General features: G+C 45.9%; 1 protein-coding gene across 50 annotated transcripts in view; it reads right to left on the bottom strand.

Annotated features, from left to right (window-relative positions):
* Positions 1–4,152: 4,152 nt before the first annotated feature.
* LOC110497361 (GRB2-associated-binding protein 1) overlaps positions 4,153–22,769 on the bottom strand; it is a 65,948-nt gene continuing 47,331 nt past the window's right edge. For 10 of the 50 annotated variants that reach the window (XM_090210377.1, XM_036954263.2, XM_090210375.1 and 7 more), the window contains 11 exons: positions 20,728–20,856; positions 20,275–20,440; positions 17,024–17,240; positions 16,014–16,678; positions 14,780–14,874; positions 14,213–14,525; positions 11,679–11,768; positions 10,320–10,413; positions 9,814–9,931; positions 6,419–6,547; positions 4,153–6,255 (listed from right to left, as the gene is read on the bottom strand). In XM_090210377.1, coding sequence (XP_090066503.1) covers positions 6,097–6,255; positions 6,419–6,547; positions 9,814–9,931; positions 10,320–10,413; positions 11,679–11,768; positions 14,213–14,525; positions 14,780–14,874; positions 16,014–16,678; positions 17,024–17,240; positions 20,275–20,440; positions 20,728–20,856 — 2,175 coding nt within the window. In that variant the 3' untranslated portion in view covers positions 4,153–6,096. Of the gene's footprint in view, positions 6,256–6,418; positions 6,548–6,915; positions 6,992–9,813; positions 9,932–10,319; positions 10,414–11,678; positions 11,769–14,212; positions 14,559–14,779; positions 14,875–16,013; positions 16,679–17,023; positions 17,241–20,274; positions 20,441–20,727; positions 20,857–22,769 lie in introns of all 50 variants that reach the window. The other 40 variants (XM_036954261.2, XM_090210369.1, XM_090210367.1 and 37 more) reach the window with 13 other exon arrangements.

A 22,769-nucleotide genomic window follows, 5' to 3' on the forward strand; every position in this document is an offset into this window, starting at 1 on the left:
CACACTAGGGCCGGGACCATACCAGTATGGTGATACTCGTTAGTATGGGGGTAAGGAAACAAAACACAAAGCGGATTGAACTGGTTTAGAAATCAGCTCTAATGTTGGAAACAAACATCATGATGTCATCCAGAGTCACATGTATTTATTTTCTAAGCTGTAGTACAATATGTTACATACAGCAGGTTTTTAAAGGACCAGAGAGATTGGTCTGCTTCTGTTTTCATTTTTAGCATGAAAAAAAAATATTGCGATACTGGTATTGTCACAGCCTTAACACACACACACACACAGTGGCTTCTCAACATCCCAGGCTGGTTTGATATCTAACATCTCTACATTAAAATGCTTGTCAGCAACCTAAAACAAAACACCTTTATCCTTCATCTCTATTGACTACAAAGTGTTTGAAGTCAGAATAACTCTGATCAAGGAACGCTAAATGGGTTCTACATTCTCCAAACAAATGTATGCCATTATTCTTATCATAACGAGGCATATCAGTACCTCGCACATTCAGCACCACAGAGAATATGCGGTAAAAAAAAAAAAAGTCACAGACACCAGCTCGTATACTGTAATCTATGGAAATGTGTATTATGTTTTAGTACAACTAAAAAAAACACGGTCATGAGCATCGAGTAGCAGAGTGAGAGTCAACAGGCTTAGTCACCTATTGGACGAAAGCAGGGAAATTAAAGGGACCATCTGTGACTCAAACAACAAAGTGGACGGCACGTCACTTTTCATGGTAAACAGCTGAGACAAACATAACATTTGGGTATATGATGTTACAGCAACACGAATGCTTGCATACAGTAGCCCTGGTAGAGACAACCCAGGTAATGTAGCTAAGCTTCCCGCTCTGTCCCACTACACCACGTGTCAAACTCATTCCATGGAGGCCGAGTGTCTGTGGGTGTACGCTTCTCCCTTTGAACTTGATTGATTAATTAAGGTCAGTAATTAGTAAGGAACGCCCCTCACCTGGTTGTCTAGGTCCTCATTGAAAGGAAAACCCTAAAACCAGCAGACACTAGGCCCCCATGGAATGAGTTTGACACCCATGCACTACAGTCAATCACAACTAATTTACTTCAATTAGGGTCTTTACTCAGCAATCAGAGTCTTAATGCAGTACAGCAAAACACAGACATCTGTGACTGTAGCCAAGGAGTAAATCTATCATCAGATGTGGAGTAGTAGTGATTTATAGGATTAAAGATGGCCGCCCAACAGTAGCTAGCCTAGCGCCATTTGCTCTAGCACTTCTGTGTTTGAGGAATAAATGGGAGACTGGTTTCAACGGCATAAATCCCGTATGATGCGGGTTAGAGGAAGTACTCCGAGATTTATGTTGAGGTGTTGCCGAATGTCTTTGGGACTGGGAAAAGGGGAGAATTCTGCCGTGATATATTGACAGTGATATATTGTGATATAGTATGTATGCCCTTTGCAAAGTTACTTTGATGTTATGTGTGGCTAAAAGTAAAAGTGTGATATTTAAGAGGGTGTCTTGGGTTATTGTCCACCTACAGGACTTGGGTTGAATAACAATGTGGATTCATTGAAGTGGTGTCAGTTGTTTCCATCATAACCACTGGAGTAGAACCTATCAAATTCAACCTGCAGCTTCCAATGTACACAGACAGACGGTTTCCCTGCCTAGTCCTCCACTAAAAACACTTCCAGTTGAGATTCTACATGAAGGACACTTTTTAGTCAAGGTTTAATCTGTGTCTAGGATACTGGTCCTGAAGGTGTTTCTACCATTCCCATGTATATCAAGTCCAATAAAAAAATAACTATCTTCTGATGTGTATGTGATAAGTTAAGGCTACATATTACTCATCCTCCATAATAACATAGTTGAACATTCAACTCGGGTGAGTGTTGTTGTCAAGAAAGAAACAATGTCCATCAATCTTTCTCAGAATGTACTGCAGCACCCTGTCGCGCACAACGGGATGCCCAATGTTTCCCGTCAACTTCTTCACTGGTTTCTCAAGCAACCATGCCCCCTAGTGGTGTAATTGATCAACACCAAGGGCAAGACAGACATTGATAAATTACTAGTTTACGATTCCTATAAGTCCCTACCCATTGTTTTACAAGGTGGTTCCTCTTTCTAACCATTATTTTTCAACCAGAGGAACAGTGAGACAAAATAGAACAAACCAACTTTAGACATCCAAGAACAATGCCATGCTCATCATTTATGGAATACACCCAATTTAAAGATCCCGACAGTAGAAGTAAATAAATTGGGAACTATGGAAAACACAGACATAAAAATAAGAATGTGTTGAGGATGAATCATAATAGAAACCGGAGTACTTCAGGCCATCTCCACCTGCCACATTTCCACTGCTCCTCAACAAGTTCAATTTGAGACTAATTATGATTACGGTCCTCTGCTGATTTCCATTTAAAATGTGTCAAACATGGCATGAAAGGCTCATTTATTATGAGTGCGCGCGTAAGAAGTCTCTCTACAAGCTACTGTGGCAAACAGTGACAAGAAAGTGAAGTAGAGGCTTGAAGGCTGCGTTTACACAGGTAGCTCAATTCTCATCTTTTTTTTTTAACACTAATTGGTCTTTTGACCAATCACATCAGATCTTTTTACATCAGATTGAGCACAACCAAGTGTGTAGCATGCTAAGGTGACAACAAAGCCTGCCATGGTTATTTGCCAGTTGCTCCGAATGTTCAAAATCAGTGTTAAAATGCTTTTAAAGCCTCGAAGGATAAGATGATCCAACTTTCAAAACCCGTATTTTTTGGCAAGCCACAGCAATCAAATAGCTACCTAGGTAGCTGATTAGCACATTCACTAATTCGTTTGTAAACAATTAACAAGTTAGCTACCACGTTTCAATAAAACTGTTAACAAACCAGCTAGCAAGCAACAAGATATGCCACGTAAGTCTAAAAACCACTTGAGGGTAAATTTGATTGTTCAGACAAGTCGCAAGGCCTGGAATAAGACTTATCTGATTTTCAAACCACATATTGTGGTTTGAAATGTACCTTGAAATATCCGATTCTATGTCATTTTTGGTTGTTCGAATCGGGTATGCTAAAACATTGGATCAGACGCATAAAGAAATTATAAAAAATAAGAATGTGTTGATTAATCATAGAAGGAACTGGAATACTTCAGGCCATCTCCACCAACCACATTTACAATGCTCCTCAAGTACATTTTGACTAAATATGATTTGTCCTTTTATAATAATTGGATTCCCATTTAAATGTGTCAAAATGACAGGAACATGCTAATGAATTAGTGCACATAAGTCTCTGCAAGCTACTGTGTCAAACAGTGACGAGAAGTAAAGGCTAGAAGGGTGCGTTTACACAGGCATCCCAATTCTGATTTTTCTTCACTAATTAGTCTTTTGACCAATCACATCAGATGTTTTTCAGCGCTGATCTGTTTGGTCAAAAGACCAATTAGTGAAGAAAAATCAGAATTGGGCTGCCTGTCTTAACGCAGCCAATGTAGTACAAAAACCCTAAGTGCAATCAATTATCTCATCTTTCTACAGACACTTACCCACTCAGTCCAAGCACACTTCCCATACATTGACAACTGTCCCCCTTTTCATCCAGATTACATGTTGCTCCAAATCTTCAAGGGAAATTACTGAAATGTGAGAGATTAGATTTGTATGTAAATGACTGCATGTTGAAGATTTGTTTCCCTTGGTGGCTAAATGGAGAGCTATCAACATGAGAGAATAGTGAACAGGTGAGGTAATCATTGATTGGGGAAGTGGTAGGCATTTGGACACTTCCTGAAACAGAGTGGCACAATTTAGTACAGCACATCACTTTGTGCGTGCATTTCTCATTCCTCTATAGAAATGTCTGTGGTCCAGAGGAGGCTGGTGTGAGGAGCTACAGGAGGACGGGCTCATTGTAATGGCTGGAATGGAATAGATGGTCAAACACAAACCATGTTAGACTCCATTCCAGTCATTATAATGAGCATGTCCTCTAGCTCCTCCCACCAGCCTCAGTGGGTGGGACTTCCTGGCCTTTGTTCTTTTCTCTGTCATTGTTTTCCTCCCTATAGTACATCAACATTTTTTTAACATAGGTGACATACTGTAGGGTGTCGGTGACAAACAGACTCAAAAAAGGTTGTTTTATTTAGTTTACTTTCAAATGGAAATGTTTCTCTTTTGATTCATTAAAGAAAAGAAAGCATCAACATTTTGCAGTTGGTCTCGAGACAGACAAAGCTGCAATGGGATGGTGAGAATGAAGTAGTATGGAAATGACAGTACAGGCACAGTTTTTCAATTCAAATGATACATGCTGGAATAGTTGGTGCAAATATATACAGCAAAGACTAATTCTCCTGGTAAAACATGCTTAGGACTTAGAGAGAAATGGGCCTGTATTCATGAAGAATCTCAGCGTAAGAGTGCTGATCTAGAATCAGTTGTTTGCCTTTTACAATGACTAAGATTACATCGACAGTGGAGACCTGATCCTAAACCAGGGCCGGGTTCCCAAAACTATCTCAAGGCTAAGTTCATCATTAGAACCGTAGGATCCTATGGTTCTAACAATGAATTTAGCCTTAAGATGCTTTCGGGAAAGCGACTTCTGCACTCCTACTCAAGACACTGAATAGGGTCCCTGGAAAGTTAGTAAAGCCAATAGTCATGAAAAAAAACACTACGATTCTGAAGTATTTTCTTTTTTAGGTAAAACATCACAATTTCTCACTATTTACAAAGACATATCAAGTAAAGTAGATCGTAAGGCATACATACATACATCAGACCCCAGAACGGCGTGTGTGTGTGTGTAAATCCTTTTGAAATAAATTAAAACCGAAGAGAGAATGAAATCGACACACCATCACAATAATAATTGACTGGTGCTCGTTGAGAAGGCATTTTCAACAGCACTTTGCTCTATAGCATCAAATCTGTCCGTTTATAGATTACTTGGACATCTATCGTTGAGATAACTCAAAATAAATTAGAAATGGAAATAGCTGTTATTAGTATTTGAATGAGTACCTGATTTCTCTCTCTCCTATAAACCTACGCCTGACACCTTTGCATAACTCACAGAAAGTGTCGGGGAGCTTCCCGTTAAAAGCCGTCACAGTTGATTCTGTCATTTCATATCACATGTCCCGATACCATCTCGGAGAGCGTATAGAATTCCACCCTGCAGAATTACCACACACCGTATATAGTGTTGAATAAAGGACACTTTGTTTATATACATAACACTTTGTACAACTCTTTTTGTTTTGCAAATGTCAAGCCGTTTCCTCTTCCACTAAAAACTAAACCAGGAAGAGAGAATCATTTCTCAGTCGATTAAAATGACGTTTCAGTGAATCCAAACCTTTGATTGAGCACTTGGTCAGTTGCGTTTCGGAAAAAAGTTACTTGTTTTCTATTTTCTTGCATTCGCAACAAGTTTTTCACTAAGAAAACCTGGTTCTCTCTTACAATGTTTTGGATAATATTAGACCTGTACAAGAGAAAAATGGCCCAATTTCCTACCAGCAAAACTAGGCAACCTTGGCAGTAAAGTATTAAGTAGACACTAAGAATTCTGAAAGAGAGATGACTCATTCTCTCCCAAAACAGACTCCAGACAGTGTCCCACAGTGTTGTGATTTAGTCATAAAGGAAATGTCTTTAAGTTGTCTCCTGGTCATTCTCCAACCAACTAGAGGAAAAATCTAAACTGAAATCCACCATAAGTGGCAGTAAGTGTTCCAGACTCCAAGTCTTTGTGGATGTGGTAATGTCTTTACAGAGTCCCCATATCAGGCAGGTGAGGACTGATCCATCAATCAAACCTACTTGCATCCATACTGCATTCAGCTTATTCCTGGCACATACCCCCTGTCTGCCACAGAGGGGCGCTGTGCTGTCGCTGTTCTGTCCTCAGACTGACTGATGGCAGTGTAAACTAAAGACAGTTCAGCGGCCCTGGAGGTCCGCCGGCCCCTTCACTTCGGCACTAGGAGTCTGGAGGAGGTGAAGGCCGGGGCCCGAGCCAGGGCTTGGAGTAATGTCTGCGGCCCAGCAGCGTGGGGTGAGCTGGGGGTCACTTGGGCCCTTTGGTAGAGGTGTCTGTCTCTGTGGACTGGCGTCCATCGTTCCAGGCCTCCCGGGTGCTCTTGAGGGCCTGCGTCCGCTGCTGGTCCACCACCACGTAGTCCACCCGCTCATCTGACACCGCCAGACCAATCCCATTACTCTTCTTCTGGAAAGGAAGAAACACAGGTCAGTTTCAATAGTGTGTGTGTGTGTGTGTGTGTGTGTGTGTGTGTGTGTGTGCGCAACCTGCAATATATATATATATATATATATGTATGTGTGTGTGTGTGTGTGTATGTGTATGTGTGAGTGAGAGAGATCGGTCTCACCTTCCGTGGTGGGGTAGACTTGCCGGGGTCCAGGTCTAGGTCCAGGTACTCCACCTGCTTGTCTCCCTTGGGCTTCACCATTGGGCTGCTCCCCCCGTCCGCCGTCATGGACGCACCCAGCTTCATGTTCTAAGCAACAAGGGAGATACCATGTTACAGTGGAGATAGGGGGATGATGACACTCACAGAGCATGATTAAATGTTAGTGCTACACTCTAGGAGTGGGCAAGAGGAGTGGTAGTACAGCTACAATGGAGACAGTTCTAGAACAGTCTACTACTAAACACTACATTGAGTTATTACGCAAACCTCAAGTCACGTCAGCATGTAACACTACCACTGCAGACGGTGTCTGAAATCTTAGTGGGGTTTGGGGGGGAAATTACACCACAACCCACGCCATGCAGTGAGAGCATAGGCTCTATGGGCATCTCCGGTTAGGCTCCAAACTGGCAACCCAGGCAGCTTGTCTAACCACACTTGGCAACCCGTCTCACCTCCTCTACGGTGTCAAGGCCCTCCATCTCCCTCTTAACAGGGGTGATGGGGACAGTGCAGTAGAAGGACTCCTCTCTACAGAGACAGCAGGGAAAGGTCAGAGGTCAAACAACACAGGCTGTACTGAGAGGGGGAGGAGGAAGAGGGGGACTAGGTAAAAATGTAAATGAGTGAAAAAAGCAACAGGAAGTAAACATTAGGTAAAGGCGAAGAAACGATAAGGGAAAACATATCAATAAAAAGGTCATAAAGACCTGGAAAACAAACAATCAAGCAGACATACTATACAGGAAATTACCCATTTTGTTGTTGGTGAAGTTAACCAGCTGTATTCAGACAGATTAGAAACAGCGGTGAGACAAATTGGGAGACAAAGTGGGAAAGGTGGAGACCCCTGGTTGTGTTCACGTGCCTACACCACCAGATCATGGAGTCTGAGCCAGGGAAAATTATTTTTATCTGACCAGTCAACAAAAAGGGTCCTTGAGAACTGATGGAAGAAAAACAAGTTAGAAGAATAGAAGAAGCAAAAAAGAAAATGTCCACCGGATGGACTGAATACCTGCAGGGGTTAAGGAGATGTCCACCAGATGGACTGAATACCTGCAGGGGTTAAGGAGATGTCCACCAGATGGACTGAATACCTGCAGGGGGAAGGAGATGTCCACCAGATGGACTGAATACCTGCAGGGGGAAGGAGATGTCCACCAGATGGACTGAATACCTGCAGGGGGAAGGAGATGTCCACCAGATGGACTGAATACCTGCAGGGGGAAGGAGATGTCCACCAGATGGACTGAATACCTGCAGGGGGAAGGAGATGTCCACCAGATGGACTGAATACCTGCAGGGGGAAGGAGATGTCCACCAGATGGACTGAATACCTGCAGGGGGAAGGAGATGTCCACCAGATGGACTGAATACCTGCAGGGGGAAGGAGATGTCCACCAGATGGACTGAATACCTGCAGGGGGAAGGAGATGTCCACCAGATGGACTGAATACCTGCAGGGGGAAGGAGATGTCCACCAGATGGACTGAATACCTGCAGGGGGAAGGAGATGTCCACCAGATGGACTGAATACCTGCAGGGGGAAGGAGATGTCCACCAGATGGACTGAATACCTGCAGGGGGAAAAGAGTGAAAGCGAAAACGAAAAAGACATAAAAAGCAGGATGACAAGTGATGAAGAGGGAAAGAAGAGGTGAAGAAAATAGAAGTGTTGAAGAGGAGTCCTTCTGTGGCAACCATCTCTTTCTCCATAAAATATGAGGTTTGGGAGGCCGAGGAGGATGATAACGGACTATGATTTTTACTTGGTATACTATACTAACATGGTAAATTAGAAACAAGAAACGTGGACTCATCATTTCAATGTCATCACACTAACAAAAAACAGTACAGTTTTTTGAAGTGAAGTCAGACTACACTATATACACAAAAGTATGTGGACACCCCTTCAAATTAGTGGATTTGGCCATTTCAGCCACACCCGTTACTGACAGGTGTATAAAATCAAGCATACAGCCACGCTATCGCCATAGACAAACATTGGCAGTAGAATGGCCTGACTGAAGAGCTCTGTGACTTTCAACATGATACCATCATAGGATGCAACCTTTCCAACAAGTCAGTTCATAAAATGTCCTGCCCTGGTCAACTTTAAGTGCTGTTAATGTGAAGTGGAAACGCCTAGGAGCACCAACGGCTCAGCCGCGAAGTGGTAGGCCACACAAGCTCACAGAACGGGACCGCTGAGTGTGGACGCATGTAGGACGGAAAAAACGTCTGTCCTCGATTACCTCACTCACTACTGAGTTCCAAACTGCCTCTGGAAACAAGGTCAGCACAATAACTGTTCACCGGGAGCTTCATGAAATGGGTTTCCATGGCCGTGCAGCTGCATGCACCATGCACAATGCCAAACGTGGGCTGGAGTGGTGTAAAGCTCGCCGCCTTTGGACTCTGGAGCAGTGGAAACGCATTCTCTGGAGTGATGAATCACACTTCACCATCTGGCAGTCCAATGGACAAATCTGGGTTTGGCGGAAGCCAGGAGAACGCTACCTGCCCCAATGCATAGTGCCAACTGTAAAGTTTGGTGGAGGAGGAATAATGGTCTGGGGCTGTTTGTCATGGTTCCCAGCTAGGCCCATTAGTTCCAGTGATGGGAAATCTTAATGCTAAAGCATACACTGAAATTCTAGATGATTCTGTACTTTCAACTTTGTGGCAACAGTTTGGGGAAGGCCCTTTCCTGTTTCAGCATGGCAATGCCCCCGCGCACAAAGCGAGGTCCATACAGAAATGGTTTGTCGAGATCTGTGTGGAAGACCTTGACTGGCCTGCACAGAGCCCTGACCTCAACCCCATCAAACACCTTTCGGATTAATTGGAATGCCGACTGCAAGCTAGGCATAATCGTCCAATATCAGTGCCCGACCTAACCAATGCTTGTAGCTGAATGGAAGCAGGTCCCCGCAGCAATGTTCCAACATCTAGTGGAAAGCCTTCCTAGAAGAGTGGAGGCTGTGACAGCAGCAAAGGGGGTCCAACTCCATATTAATGCCCATGATTTTGGAATGAGACGTTGGAAGAGCAGGTGTCCACATACCTTTGGTCATGTAGTGTATTTAAATTATTCTGCATACTGATGTTCTATGGCTATTCAGCCCACTAAGATATGCCATCAGACAAATTACATTGCAAATGGTGCACTTTACCATGAATAAAAAAAATATAAAATGTATTTGCAATACATTCATTGGCTACTGACTGTATGTGGAACATCAGTTTATTAATGTGACAAGTTGTTTTTTTTGAAAATGTACATAAATCATTGTATGATTTAACATGAATATTTTAGAAGAGAGTAGTTGAGGACGTGTGTTACATACGAGTTCGTCTGCCTTAGAGACCATGGCTACATAATTCTCATCACAGTCCTCGGAGTCGGTGCTGGAGGCGGTGCTATGCACCGAGGGAGGCCTGGGGGGCATGGGGAACCTGGAGGGACTGAGCAGCATCACACACACTGTTTAATACACCGTCGGTACACACACACACACACAAATTGCAGCAGTGCCTGCAGAGTTCCCTGCAGAGAAAAAATGACTCACTGGAAAAAGACAAAAAGCTCATTTCTAAGACATGACTACTTTGACATGTTATGAGGTGACTAAAGTCATGCGTGGAGGGTTAGTGTTCTGATAGAATACCAAACCTATAGTCACATGCAGTAGAAAGGAATTCAACTAAGTTGATGCAGACCTAAGGTCAGCTTCACGTTTTACTCCCAAATGGTTAGGATGCGGTGTGCGACAATAATCCTAGATCTGTGTCTAAGGGCCACTTTGACCCTGAGCTGCTGTAGAGGTGAAAGGTCAAAGGGTAAGACACTTACTCCCGAGCAAAAGACCTGGTGACAGGCGAGCGGACGGGTGCCGATGACTCCTCCCACTCAGGTAGGGGCTTGATCTCCAAAGGGGCGGGCTTGGCTGTAGAGGGGAGGGGCAAACACCCACGTCAATCTCTCTCGTCACGTACCATCATTGCAACACAATACATTCCATTCCACCATACAAAAGGTGGTGGGGAGGTAGGCTTTCATTTGGCCAACAGAGGTCCCTAAAAGCCACAATACCTCCTTGCAAGACTAAAACTGTAGGCTAGATTCCAATATGAGAAGTTGAGTGTAATACAAAAATGTAATCAATTGGTTATAGTTTTATAGAGCACGTCCACATTGAGTGTCCACAGCCAAACGTTTCCGCATGGTTAACGTAACAGAGCCCAATCTGGCAACCCGGGTGCTATAGAAACACATTCAGCATAGCTCCCTCAGCCTGGCTAGAAAACACCATCTGGTGCTGCAGTCTACGGGACAGCAGCACTAACACTTCTCAGCCTACAGTACAGCACTAACACTTCTCAGTCTACAGTACAGCACTAACACTTCTCAGCCTACAGTACAGCACTAACACTTCTCAGCCTACAGTACAGCACTAACACTTCTCAGTCTACAGTACAGCACTAACACTTCTCAGCCTACAGTACAGCACTAACACTTCTCAGCCTACAGTACAGCACTGAACACCCTTCATGCAAACCAGAGATATATATATATACACATATCTGAACAGAACATAAAGAGGGGAAAATATCATTCATCGTACCTGAGCAATAAACTTTCTTCCATTACAAATACAATAAAGAGCACATGATAGAATTACATGTTGAAACAAGGAGCATGCCGAACAGTGTTAAAAATACAAGAGGTAGTTGGTTAGAACAGTCCATCACTGGTGTGTTTGTGTGTGTCACTAACCTAAGAATCAGTTACTGTATTGGTGTAATAAATTAACGCTATTGAATACTTTGAATATGTGGGCTTGAGATTTGGTTGTTGGTGCGGTACACTAGTACACTGACAACGGTCTCCTACGTACTGGAGATCTTCCACCCGGAGATATGATCTTTCCACCATTTCCTGAAGAAGCCTAGAGGATAACATCTCTAGGGTTTTGGTGAGGTTCAAAAACGTGTTATGAGAGCAAAATGTGGAATCAGAAAGGACAACTGAACAGAAGAGGGTCCCCACTGGTCGAGGAGTTAGTTGATTGGATGAGACAGGATACCATGGTGAGGTCACAGGTCACAGGATAACATTCAGAAGCATGCGTTGAGTTCAGACACGTTCGGAGAGAATGAGAGATGAGTATTCAGAACCAAGTTTCAGGCGTCGTTGTTTGGTAGTACCTACCCTTGCGTCGTCTTGGGAACTCCCCTACGGTCTGAGAGTCGGTTCGCTCTAAACCAACCCCCTTTGCTCTTATTATTTTAGGACTCTGACCTGATTGGTTAAAAAAAGAAGACTTTTCACATTACCATCATTGATAAAACGATGACATCATTGTAACCCCTATTTTAATAAAACCCTGCCATGCAAAGCCGACAGATCAACAGACTTTGTTGAGAGACAACTCACTATTTCCACCCTGCCATTGCTTCGTCCCTATTGGTGTATATAGTGACATGACCATCACCATGGCAACAGCAGACGCTAACATTTCCCGTCATGCACCTCACTCCACGCAACATGGTTGTGACTAGAGGGAGTACAGCTACGACCGGAAGTGACTTTTCATAGCAGGTTAGGAGAACATTTTCCTAACTTTAACCTATGTCTCCTAACCTGCTGGGTCAATTCTCCTAACCAGCTATGAAAAAGTAACTTCTGGTCGTAGCTGTACTCCCTCTAGTCAGAACCCTGTAACATGGCTGGCCTCAGAGACCTGACAGGACAACAACATGCACCAGTATGAGTGTGGAAGATCATTTTGAGTGCAACAACACATCCACAACAGCAGACAATAAAAGCGCACATTTATCTGTACACCAACAGACCAACGTTATAACCTTACGTATAACCCTCACTATAGCCAGAAAACACAGCGCACTCCAGATAAAACCATGGCAGACATTTAGAACAGAGCCATAAGGAAAGTGAATGATGCTACTTGTTGGCATCGACCACAGATGCTTCAGCCTCACAAGACCTCGCCTACAGAACCAAACCAAGCAAGAGAGGCCCAATCCCAAATGGACCCCTGGACCCTATTAAATTGTGGAGATCTGAGAGGAATTGATTTGTTAAAACAATATGGTCAAACTTCCACCAAGTGCATAGGGTCTAGCGGTCGATTTGATTTGGGATTTGTACCAGAGCCAGCGAGCCAGAGGGAAGGCTCGAGAGATGAACCCTGAAGCCAACAGAACACAACAACCCTACAAGAACACACAGGCTGGACAACAGAGGTCCCAAACTCAGCAGGTGGATAGCAGTGGTGGATAGGTGAGGACAGAGATTGCATTGATGGAAGTTCACGGTGATGGCCCATGGTTATGAAAAACTCAAGTAACTGTTTGCCGATCCCTTTGTCGCCGTAATAAGGAGCCCCTGACTACAGTAACATTCCAGTCTAACATGTCCGTGCACCGAACCACTCACATCCAGCACCCCATGATGACACTGGAATGAAAATAACCAAGAGTCAGTGACCTGAAAGTTAAAGCTCTAAGCCGTGAACAGAGAGGGACTGACTTCAGGATTTCTAACATATTCCCCCTTTCTTCTCTGCCATTGACAGTGACTGGTAATGACCTCTGCTTTGGGTCTGCCTCCCCCGTGGGATATTCAAATCCTTCCCGCTCTAGATTGAAATGTCCCCTGGTGGGTCAGGAGGGGGTTGTTGCTCCATCAAAGAGGCCCTTTCAGAGGGGGGGGCACGACAATGGGGATAGAGGTGACCGCTCTGGGCGCTCCATGGTGATGGTGGCCCAGGCCGGTCACCCCCCCAAAGCCCCGGAGAGGGCCTCCTGAACTCAGGGACAAAGGTCCCTTTGAATGGGGTGAGGGGGATAGAAAATGAGGAGAGCAGGCTAAGCTAAAAGAGAAGGCTGAGAGGAGGGTGGATGAGGTGAGAGGGAGAGGATAGGCTAGTGGGCTAAGCTAAAAGAGAAGGCTGAGAGAAGGGTGGATGAGGTGAGAGGGAGAGGGAGAGGATATGCTAGTGGGCTAAGCTAAAAGAGAAGGCTGAGAGGAGGGTGGATGAGGTGAGAGGGAGAGGATAGGCTAGTGGGCTAAGCTAAAAGAGAAGGCTGAGAGAAGGGTGGATGAGGTGAGAGGGAGAGGATAGGCTAGTGGGCTAAACTAAAAGAGAAGGCTGAGAGGAAGTGAAAGGGAGAGAATAGGCTAGTGGGCTATCCTAGAAAGAGGTCTAGAACACTGCCTACATTGAGGAGAGGAGCAAAGGGTGAGCCTCAACAAGCTGCACTCCTGTCTGATGCCATACAGGAATTGTATAATGACACATTCTGAAGTGTTGTACTTAAGCAATAAGGCACCTCTGGGGCACCTAAGGGCTGTTCTTAAGCACAACGCAATGCAGAGTGCCTGGATACAGTCCTTAGCCGTGGTATACGGTCTGATATACCACGGCTTTTAGCCAATCAGTATTCAGGGCTCGAACCACCAAGTTTATAATTCAAAATAATGCAATGGTAATCTGCCTTTCATAACCATGAGCCAGCACAGGTAAATGTGCGTGAGTTAGAGTTGAATGCCAGGATATGGAGAGACGAGCAGTTGTGAAAACGTTGATGCAACAGCAGATAAAGACAAACGTACCAAGATTCTCTCTCATTCAAAGACACACCCCTTTACACCCCCATTCCCCTTCACAGACACACCTCTTCACCCCCCAGCCATCCACCCATCCTCCCTGCCCCCCTCACCTTTGCGGTCCGGTTTGAGGTTGCGGTCCACGGGCGGGGGCTGACAATCGCTGATGAGCATGGGCCTGCGGGGTGGGGTATTGGGGCTTGAGCGAAACCCCATGTGGGCCGGTGGGGGAACCTGCTTGCCCAGGGAGAACTCTAAGGTGCCCGGGCCCGGGGTCATGGGGACATAGTTGGGTTCCATGATGGGTTCACAGCCCGACAGGCTGCCGGAGCGGTGGTGGGATGGGGAGTTGGCGCTCATGGGTACGTAGTTCTGGTCAACTTCCTCCATGGACTGGCTGCCCACTGGCATCATGCCTTTGTTTTTCTGGAGGGGAGGGGGGGCAGAGAGGGAGGCAGGCTACATGAGGGCATAGACAAAAATAACGTACGCACACACACAGACACAAGAAAAGTAGTAAGAACATACAAGCTTCCCTTATCTTAATCTGCACCTTAGTACACTTCAAAACTCCATTGTCATAATAGTCAAATACTTGGAAGGATCAGTATCAATGTGAGAGGGTCCTTTATGTTGATTGTATTATACTGATTTCAGGAGCATGTCGTGTAAAGACTGACCAAGTAGCTGTTGAAGCTTTCATTGAAGTCAAACGAGCAGCTCTTGTCAGAGGGAAACGTCCTAGGGATATCGTAACAGTCCTGGGAGCCCAAATCTGCAACAAACATGACAGAACATTTAAAACCAGTGTAAACACAACATAACCTACAGTATAATAGTCTAGGTAGGGCTTACAGCATTATGAATCAAAATGGGGTTAAATACTAAATAAAAAGGGAATAGAAATGCACCATTGGAACCACAGTAAGTGTTGAACAAGGAAGTCTGTCATCTCGGCACTAAGGCAGCTGGACTATAGTTGCCGTTCTTACTCTGGTCATCATGTGTAACTTCACACTAATGGATTTCAGACAAACAGGATGATACGACTTGGAAGGTCGCCAGACTCTAAAGCCAAGGCAAGCAAAGCCTACTCTGGTACACAACGGACTAGACAAACGGGGAATCCCGGGACATTTGCAAAATGTCTTTTGTGTTAGTTTAACAGACCCGTTTCATGTTAAATGATAGGAACAGACTTGGACCGGATGTAGCTGGGCATAATGTTTTATCTTGAACTTTAACCTCTGATGCTGTTTTGGTTGTGTAAATGATTGTACTTCAACAAGTAAAATATTATCTAAAAAATTTTTTGGGGGGGGGGTTATTACCAGAGACCACCACCAGAGGGGGTGATGAGGAGAGGGCCTTAGTGTTGTTTCTCTATTGCTAGTCGAGAAAATGGGTTGGGAGCATCGACTGTACATAGAGGTTGGGACTGAGGCACCAAACTGCTTTCTCCTAAACTCTGAGGTACGTGTTGTCTGTCTGCATGGTAACCGAACACCACTAATACTGCTACACCAGATGTCCTTGGAGGCAAGGCAGCCTTCAGCTGTGAAAAAAGTATTTGTAATTAGCCATTCAAAAACACATCTGTCGCGTCAAGATAATTATCCTGGAGGATTAGACTCTTGCTTTGCGCTGCAGATGATAGTGTTGGCTGACAACAGCACACACCAGCCATGTGTCGTTATGAATATCCTGTCGATGCTAGCTAGCGTATTTAGCCTTTATAATGATGCACACATATATCACTTAGCCTCATGATTAGTGAAAGGATGTGGTACCCTGTCACTTAGCAAAAAGTGAGAGTGAAATGGAATGCTTGTGATCAATTATATATGTTTCTCATCTATTTGACAGGACTAATAAATCAGGAACAATGAATCAAGATCAATCAATGAGCCATACCTTTCCTGAGGCGTGATGAGTCCATGGTGCCGATGGTGTTGCTCCTCAGGGCCTTGTTCCCGGCGCTGGTGGGCACGCAGTAGTTCCCGTCCGTCTCCGACATGGAGCGCGGCACGCAGTACGTGTCCGTGGGCGAGCGCTCCGCTGGGGGCGGCGGGTGCCCCGGGGTCAGGGAGCTGAGGGAAGGCTTGGGGGGCCGGGGCGGAGGCATCCCATCCCCACCCTCAGACCCACCACTCGCTGGACCTCGAGGCACCTGATAGGTACAGTTACTGCCTGGTGTGGGAGGAATATCGTAGCTAACCGACAGGTTCCTCATCTGAGTCTCCATGGAGGGCTTCCGCGAGGGCGCGTTGAAGACGTAGAGCTCCGGGGCGTCGCCGTCGACCGGGACGGGGGGCGAGGAGGCGGACTTGGGAAGGAGCACAGTGTCCTGGGAGTAGGAGCGGGGGAGGTGGTAGAGGCTGGAGGAGAGGTCGCCTCCACGGGAAGGCGGAGAGTCATAGATGGAGGAGGCAGAGGAGGGGTGAGGGGGCAGGACAGAGGAGAAGAAGCCGTTGGCGTGCTTAGAGGAGGAGCTAGTGGAGGTTGGCGTGCGGTGGGCGGGGACGTTGTCGTTCAGGTCCGTCTCTGACGAGGTTGACTTGGAACACTCGGCGTGGGCTCTGTGGCGACGGCACAGATATATAAACATCAGAAGGCTGAATGGTGTGTGAACATTTCACACACACTTCAACATAGATTAGTGATATGGGTTACAGCAACAGAACCACCAATAACTCCTATTGAGGTCCACTGGATATGTTGTTGAGCAGATCTTAAGTTGTAGGTTCAGTATAATGATCCATGTTTCATCCTGTGGATCGTTTCAAAACATGCAGGGTCAAACACTGCACTGTCCTTTGCCAAAGGTCTATTTACATATTAAGCTATTCTGGATCATTCCTCACACTTCTCCACTCTGTACTGATGGCAGCGCTGCCGTGTCACATCATGGACCCCACACCCACCTGTTGGGCTCTGGCTTCTTGCTCTCACAGTTGACCAGCCACAGGTAGTCCTGGGGTTCGTCCAGGCTGGACTCCGAGTCCAGGTGGCGCACGCTGACCGGCTGGTAGGGAGGGGGCACGTTGGTCAGCATGGCCGGAGGACCCCCCAGGCCAGGGTGAGGGGGCGTGTCCACCACAGAGCCACCGCTGGCCGCCTGGTGGGCAGCCTTTGCCGCTTCTGTGGGGAAGAAAGAGGGGGGAGGGAGGGGAGACCGTCAGAACATCTGTGCGTTGTACACCGGAGTTAGGACAATGATGTTGAGAATGCTGCCATGCACAACAGTTATTTCAGAAACGTACATGCTCTGTTGTGATATTATAGGTGTTTGTATGGTTAGATTTCTGACTTGTTTGTGTACAGAAAGCAGTATAACGTTCTATAAAAGCACTACAGAGCAGTGGGAATTGTATACCGAACACATGACTGAGATACCGCAAGATACATCAGTACAAAACAGGTGATGAGTCAGACTTGAAGGACACATTGTACGTACACAGGCATGCATAAGCACTCTCTCTCACACACACACACGTATGTGAACCACGCAAACACCGACTTTCACTATACTGATGGAATCTACTGAGGAAAATATAACAAACCCAAATGCTTCCTTTCTTCCTACAGCTGTTGTATCTGCCAATGTTATTCACACCATTAATACTCAGCTGTATTTTTATCCAAATCTATGTTTTGCCTTTTGAATCCCAACCAAGGCCAGACAGCATTTCCTCAAGGTCTGTGTGGAGACGACTGTGCTTGGTTGGGCTCTATTCATAACGTATTCTCTGCCTTGTCCTTCTCCATGTAGGTCTGTGTGGAGACGACTGTGCTTGGTTGGGCTCTATTCATAACGTATTCTCTGCCTTGTCCTTCTCCATGTAGGTCTGTGTGGAGACGACTGTGCTTGGTTGGGCTCTATTCATAACGTATTCTCTGCCTTGTCCTTCTCCATGTAGGTCTGTGTGGAGACGACTGTGCTTGGTTGGGCTCTATTCATAACGTATTCTCTGCCTGCATTACTCCCCACCTACACTTCTCAGTGTACGCACACGTACACCGTCTTTGAGTGGCTCCCTAAGTGCTCAAGCTCAAGGATGCGCACCCTGAGATGACAGCTGCTCTCTGAATCTTTACTCTCTCCCTCTCGTCCCATCCCGCTCTTCCTCTCCTCCACTGTTTTCTCTTGTACACCCTCTCCCTCAATCGCGCCCCAATCAGTCACTATTCTCCTGCTTTATCCTGTGCATTCTCCTTCTCTCCCTCAATCACTCCCTATACATTGCATCCCTTCATCTCTTCTCCCCATTCCCCTCTTCAGTTCTCTCCCTCCCTCCCCTCCTACTCTCACTACTATACTGCTTTATACACTATCACTCACGCCCTCCATCCCCTTGTTTGTCTGTCTTATGTGCTGATTCACCCAGGCAGCAGGAAAATCCCTTTCCTCCTTAATCTCCCCCTCCCACACTGCTGGGCTACAGCCCTGCTGCTCCAGCCCCCTCCACTCGCTGACATTTCCCCAGACACGGTGCACCCTCGCCTGGGCGCGGGAGTGGGCTGAACTGTCCCCTCTTTGTTTGGGCTGTATGATCAGCGAGCGAGACTTCGCGAGGCACAGAGAGCAGTAGCCAAGGCAATATGAGAGCCACACCGCTCCACCACAGAAGTCTGCATGGGTATTAAGACAAACTTGCTGCTTGAAACCATAATAAACTCAACATTCCAAAATGGCCCCATAGATAAGTGATACGTTGTGGTTGAAGTTACACTAGAGCAGGGAGGGTAGGATACAGCCACAACACCGAGGAAGGAGTGAAGGCTGACCTTGTTGGATACATGGTCTCCCCGTTGTCATAGATGTAGTGGGTACTGCTGATATCATAGTCCAGGACATTTCTCCTCGACTAGAGCCTCTAACATTCTGATTAAACCCACATGCATTACAATAGTGAGTTTAGATTATAGGGTCCATTTCTGCAACTCAACCACGGCCTAAAATTAACACGCACCAGCTGCAAAATGCAGGTCAATTTTGCCATTGGTTTTGTTTCCTAGCTGGTAAATGAATCGCACAAAGTCAAAGAACTACGAATCATATATAGCCTATACCACCTCTGCTGCAACACTGCCTGGGCTGGAGGCTGTGCGCACCTGAAGAGTGAAAGATTCATTTTTAGAAGCGCTACGCACAGGCATAAACAGTCTAATTTACAGAAAAATGTCAGTCTACTGATGTGAGACTTTGTCCTTGTGTTTCTTGGCCATTTACATTGTTTTGTTCACAAGCTAGGTTGTTTTTCTATGTTTGAGTTTCAACAGCTAGAGAGGACAAGGCAACTCTTCTACTAGTCAGACTCAATCTCACAGGCACAAACATGAAGACTGGATTCGCGTTACCACGGTAACCCCCGTTCTTAAAGGGACAGGTGAACATCTGTCTCATCTGTGATATTTTTGTTAAAAAAGTAATTAAATTTACCACATTACTTCTTACTAGTAATAAATGTATTGTTTTAGAAACATTACAAAGCATGCTCATCCGTTTTGAGTGGCTGGTAGATTTTAGGCCCTGAACTCGACAGTACCTCCCATGTCAGCTGAGAGGGAAGTTCAGGTCCGGAGGCACCTGTATGTGGCCCCACTGATGACGGTGGGAATGGACGTAGAAAGAGGAACTCTAAATAAACCACTATTCTGGTTTGGTGGGCCCCACTCACTCGCTTTTCCCTGAGTAAGCGCGCGTGTGCAAACGAAGTAACAAATGTGAGAGAACAAATGAGAGGGAGAACATAGGACTGACAGAAAGACCGCGAGAGAAAACAAATGAGAGCAAATGAGAAAGGGGGAACAATAAAGGTAGAGAAGGAGAGAAAGTGGCAGTGGGGCTCAGCTTAGGGAGGGGGGGGCACACAATGCTTTGATTATACAGTACAGGGAAACATGTGGTAACGTGAACCCACCTGAAGACACGGCTCATTAGGCCTCATTAAGCCTGTGCTGGAAACAAAGGCTGCTTGGCACACAGTGTCCAAACCTACACTACACCAGGATATGATCATTATGTGTGAATAATACGTGTGGGGAAAGACTACCGTTTCCTCATGCATATCACTGTTATGTTGCATTTCTGCCTTTCTCTCACTGTATAGACACATCTCAGAGTTCCTCTCGTGTGTGCGTGCCTGCGCAGGGATGTGTGTAGCATCATTACCGTCGTCCGTGGGGTTGAAGCCGCAGATGTCACAGATGTAGCGGACCCACTTGTTCATGTCGTCCTCCGTGTCGGCCACCAGGTAGAAGACGCGGTCGATGGTCTTGATGTCGAAGATGAAGCTGTGCTCCAGGTCCTTCTTGTTGAACGTGAGCCCTGCGTCCACCTGTGGGGGGCATGTAGCTGTAGCATTACCAACCACATAACAGTAGGGCTTAGCATTAGCACATAGCATAACAAACAATAGGGGTAACAATATCGTTGTAGCCACAGTAGCAATAAGCCACTGTCAATGTCATAACTGTTATAACTGCCTTTTAGCAGTATTAGCTAGTGGTACTGTAGCATTTCTAGGACCATTAGTTTTCCCTGATCACATGACCTGACAAAGAAACGCTTAAAACGATTAACAACTCCGGGCCCTAATCAGCCATAACATAAGTAGTGTTTCACCTGTTCACACAGGTTGAGGTCGATCACGCGGATGGGCTTCTTGGCGTGATCATTCTTGTAGTACTCCAGCACGTCTGGGTCGCCCGAGAGACGGCCGCTGCGGAGAACAAACCACCGCTTCTTCCATGCCTGCAGAGAGACGGGAGACATTTTAATGTTGATGATCTGTTCACATATCATCCCTTACTTAAAAATTCCACAGTACACCCCTAAAACCTCCCACACTACCTCTTGAAAAGCTTAACAAACCCCTGAAGACTTCACAACCACCCACATTTTTGGGCATGGCCTTGTCCTAGAGTGGCTCAGGGGACTAGAGAAAAGCGAGAGAGAGAAAGAGAGACAGAGAGAGACGGACCGAGAGAGAAAGGTCACTGTTCGCTCATACGGCTCCATTCCTGGCTGACCAAAGGCTGGACAGGGGCTTTGTTTTTCCACCCTGGCCTCTCTGTGTGCTTCTTTCTAACTCTCCCTCTAGCTATCCCTCCCTCTCTATCGCTCTTTCCTCTGGTCCTGTAAGCCACACAAGGACAGGCCTGTGTTCAAAATTCACCCACTCTCCCCCTCTTCTTATATCCCAATCCATCCCTCTACAACCTCTCCATCTCTCTCCTCTGAGCCCCACTAGGACAGACATGCCAGAACTGTGTGTCTGGAACACCCAGAGCCAACAGTCACCACAGACAGACAGTTTGGTCTGGTTAGGTCTAGTAGCCCGACTGCGGAAGAGCACAACCAACCACTCTAAAAAGGGCCATAGGCAATTAGGATTTTACAATAGGATTTGTCTATGAGACACATGTTCCGTCTGAAATGGCACCTTATTCCCTATATAGTGCCAAACTTTTAACCAGGGCCTATAGGGAATAGGGTTCCATTTGGTACACAACCACAGAGCTTCCAAGGCAGATAGGGTGTAAACACAGGGCACAAGACCCAGACAATCTAAATAGAAACCCATTCTATTTCTATGGCAGACTTAAGACTGTGGGATGGATAGGGTTGACAATGTGGAGTGGTTTAGTTTTAGTTGCACAAAGGCACTAAGAATAAACCCCGGGTGTCAGTGACCGTCAGGCACTACCATCTGAAAGTCAGGCAGAGGAGGGAACGAGACAGAACCAAGTGAGATGCCTAAACAGGAGTCTGCTCACTAATGCTTTTATTTTTACAAATGAGGCCCGGCCCATCTAGATGTCTTTTCACCTAAACTGTGTAGCTTAAACTTATAAAGGTGGTTAACTTGTTCAATGAAACCTGCTCCCTGAACTAGGAGAAGCTAAAAAGCACATGAAAACAAACTGTGGCTAATTGCTATGAGCCACCAACTCTGATTCGCTGAGTCACTTATGCTAAGCTTGAGTTTTTTGGAAGGATTCATTCCCGGATTGCAGCTTTAATTGTGCTTAATCACTCCGCTTCAGGTTGAGCAATATCGTGGAGCAAAATAGACTCTGCCTATCAATGGACACTTGATAGAGCTATTGAATATTGAACAGTGAAATTGGATACAAAAGATGACATAACAGAAAACAAATGCTATTCATGGAATTTCAAACAAGGAGGGGAAACCACACCAGTAGAAAAACAACTCCCCTTGGAGATCAGAGCCCTGGCCTCACCCGAGCACAGCCAGCAACGGCCTGTGAGGAATGCAAACTAAAAGCTTTGTTGTTGTTTTTTCGGGTTAAGATTTTAACCGGATTAACAATGCTGTGTGGTTTTTTTCACCCTCCCTTCAATTGTTTTTCCATCCACAGAGTTCCCTTTGTTAGCGGGCCAAGCTCCGGGTAGGGACGAACAGCCAGGAGGAGAGGAGAGAGAACTCCGGGTGGGAAGAGCATCGTCCTGCTGTCCTACTCTGTCAACAGGAGAGTCGACCCTGGAGAAATAAACAGGCCGGCTGAAGGAGGAACTTTACATGGGCGAGCGGGCACGCGCACACACACACGTATGCAGCCTTGCACGGCAGAAACGCAAACAGAGAAATGCACGTTCACACACACACTTCAAAATTCTAATAGACCTACATTCATGGCACA

This window comes from Oncorhynchus mykiss, chromosome 19 (genome assembly GCF_057628025.1).
Source record: "Oncorhynchus mykiss isolate SJ-2025 chromosome 19, ASM5762802v1, whole genome shotgun sequence".
NCBI lineage: Eukaryota > Metazoa > Chordata > Actinopteri > Salmoniformes > Salmonidae > Oncorhynchus > Oncorhynchus mykiss.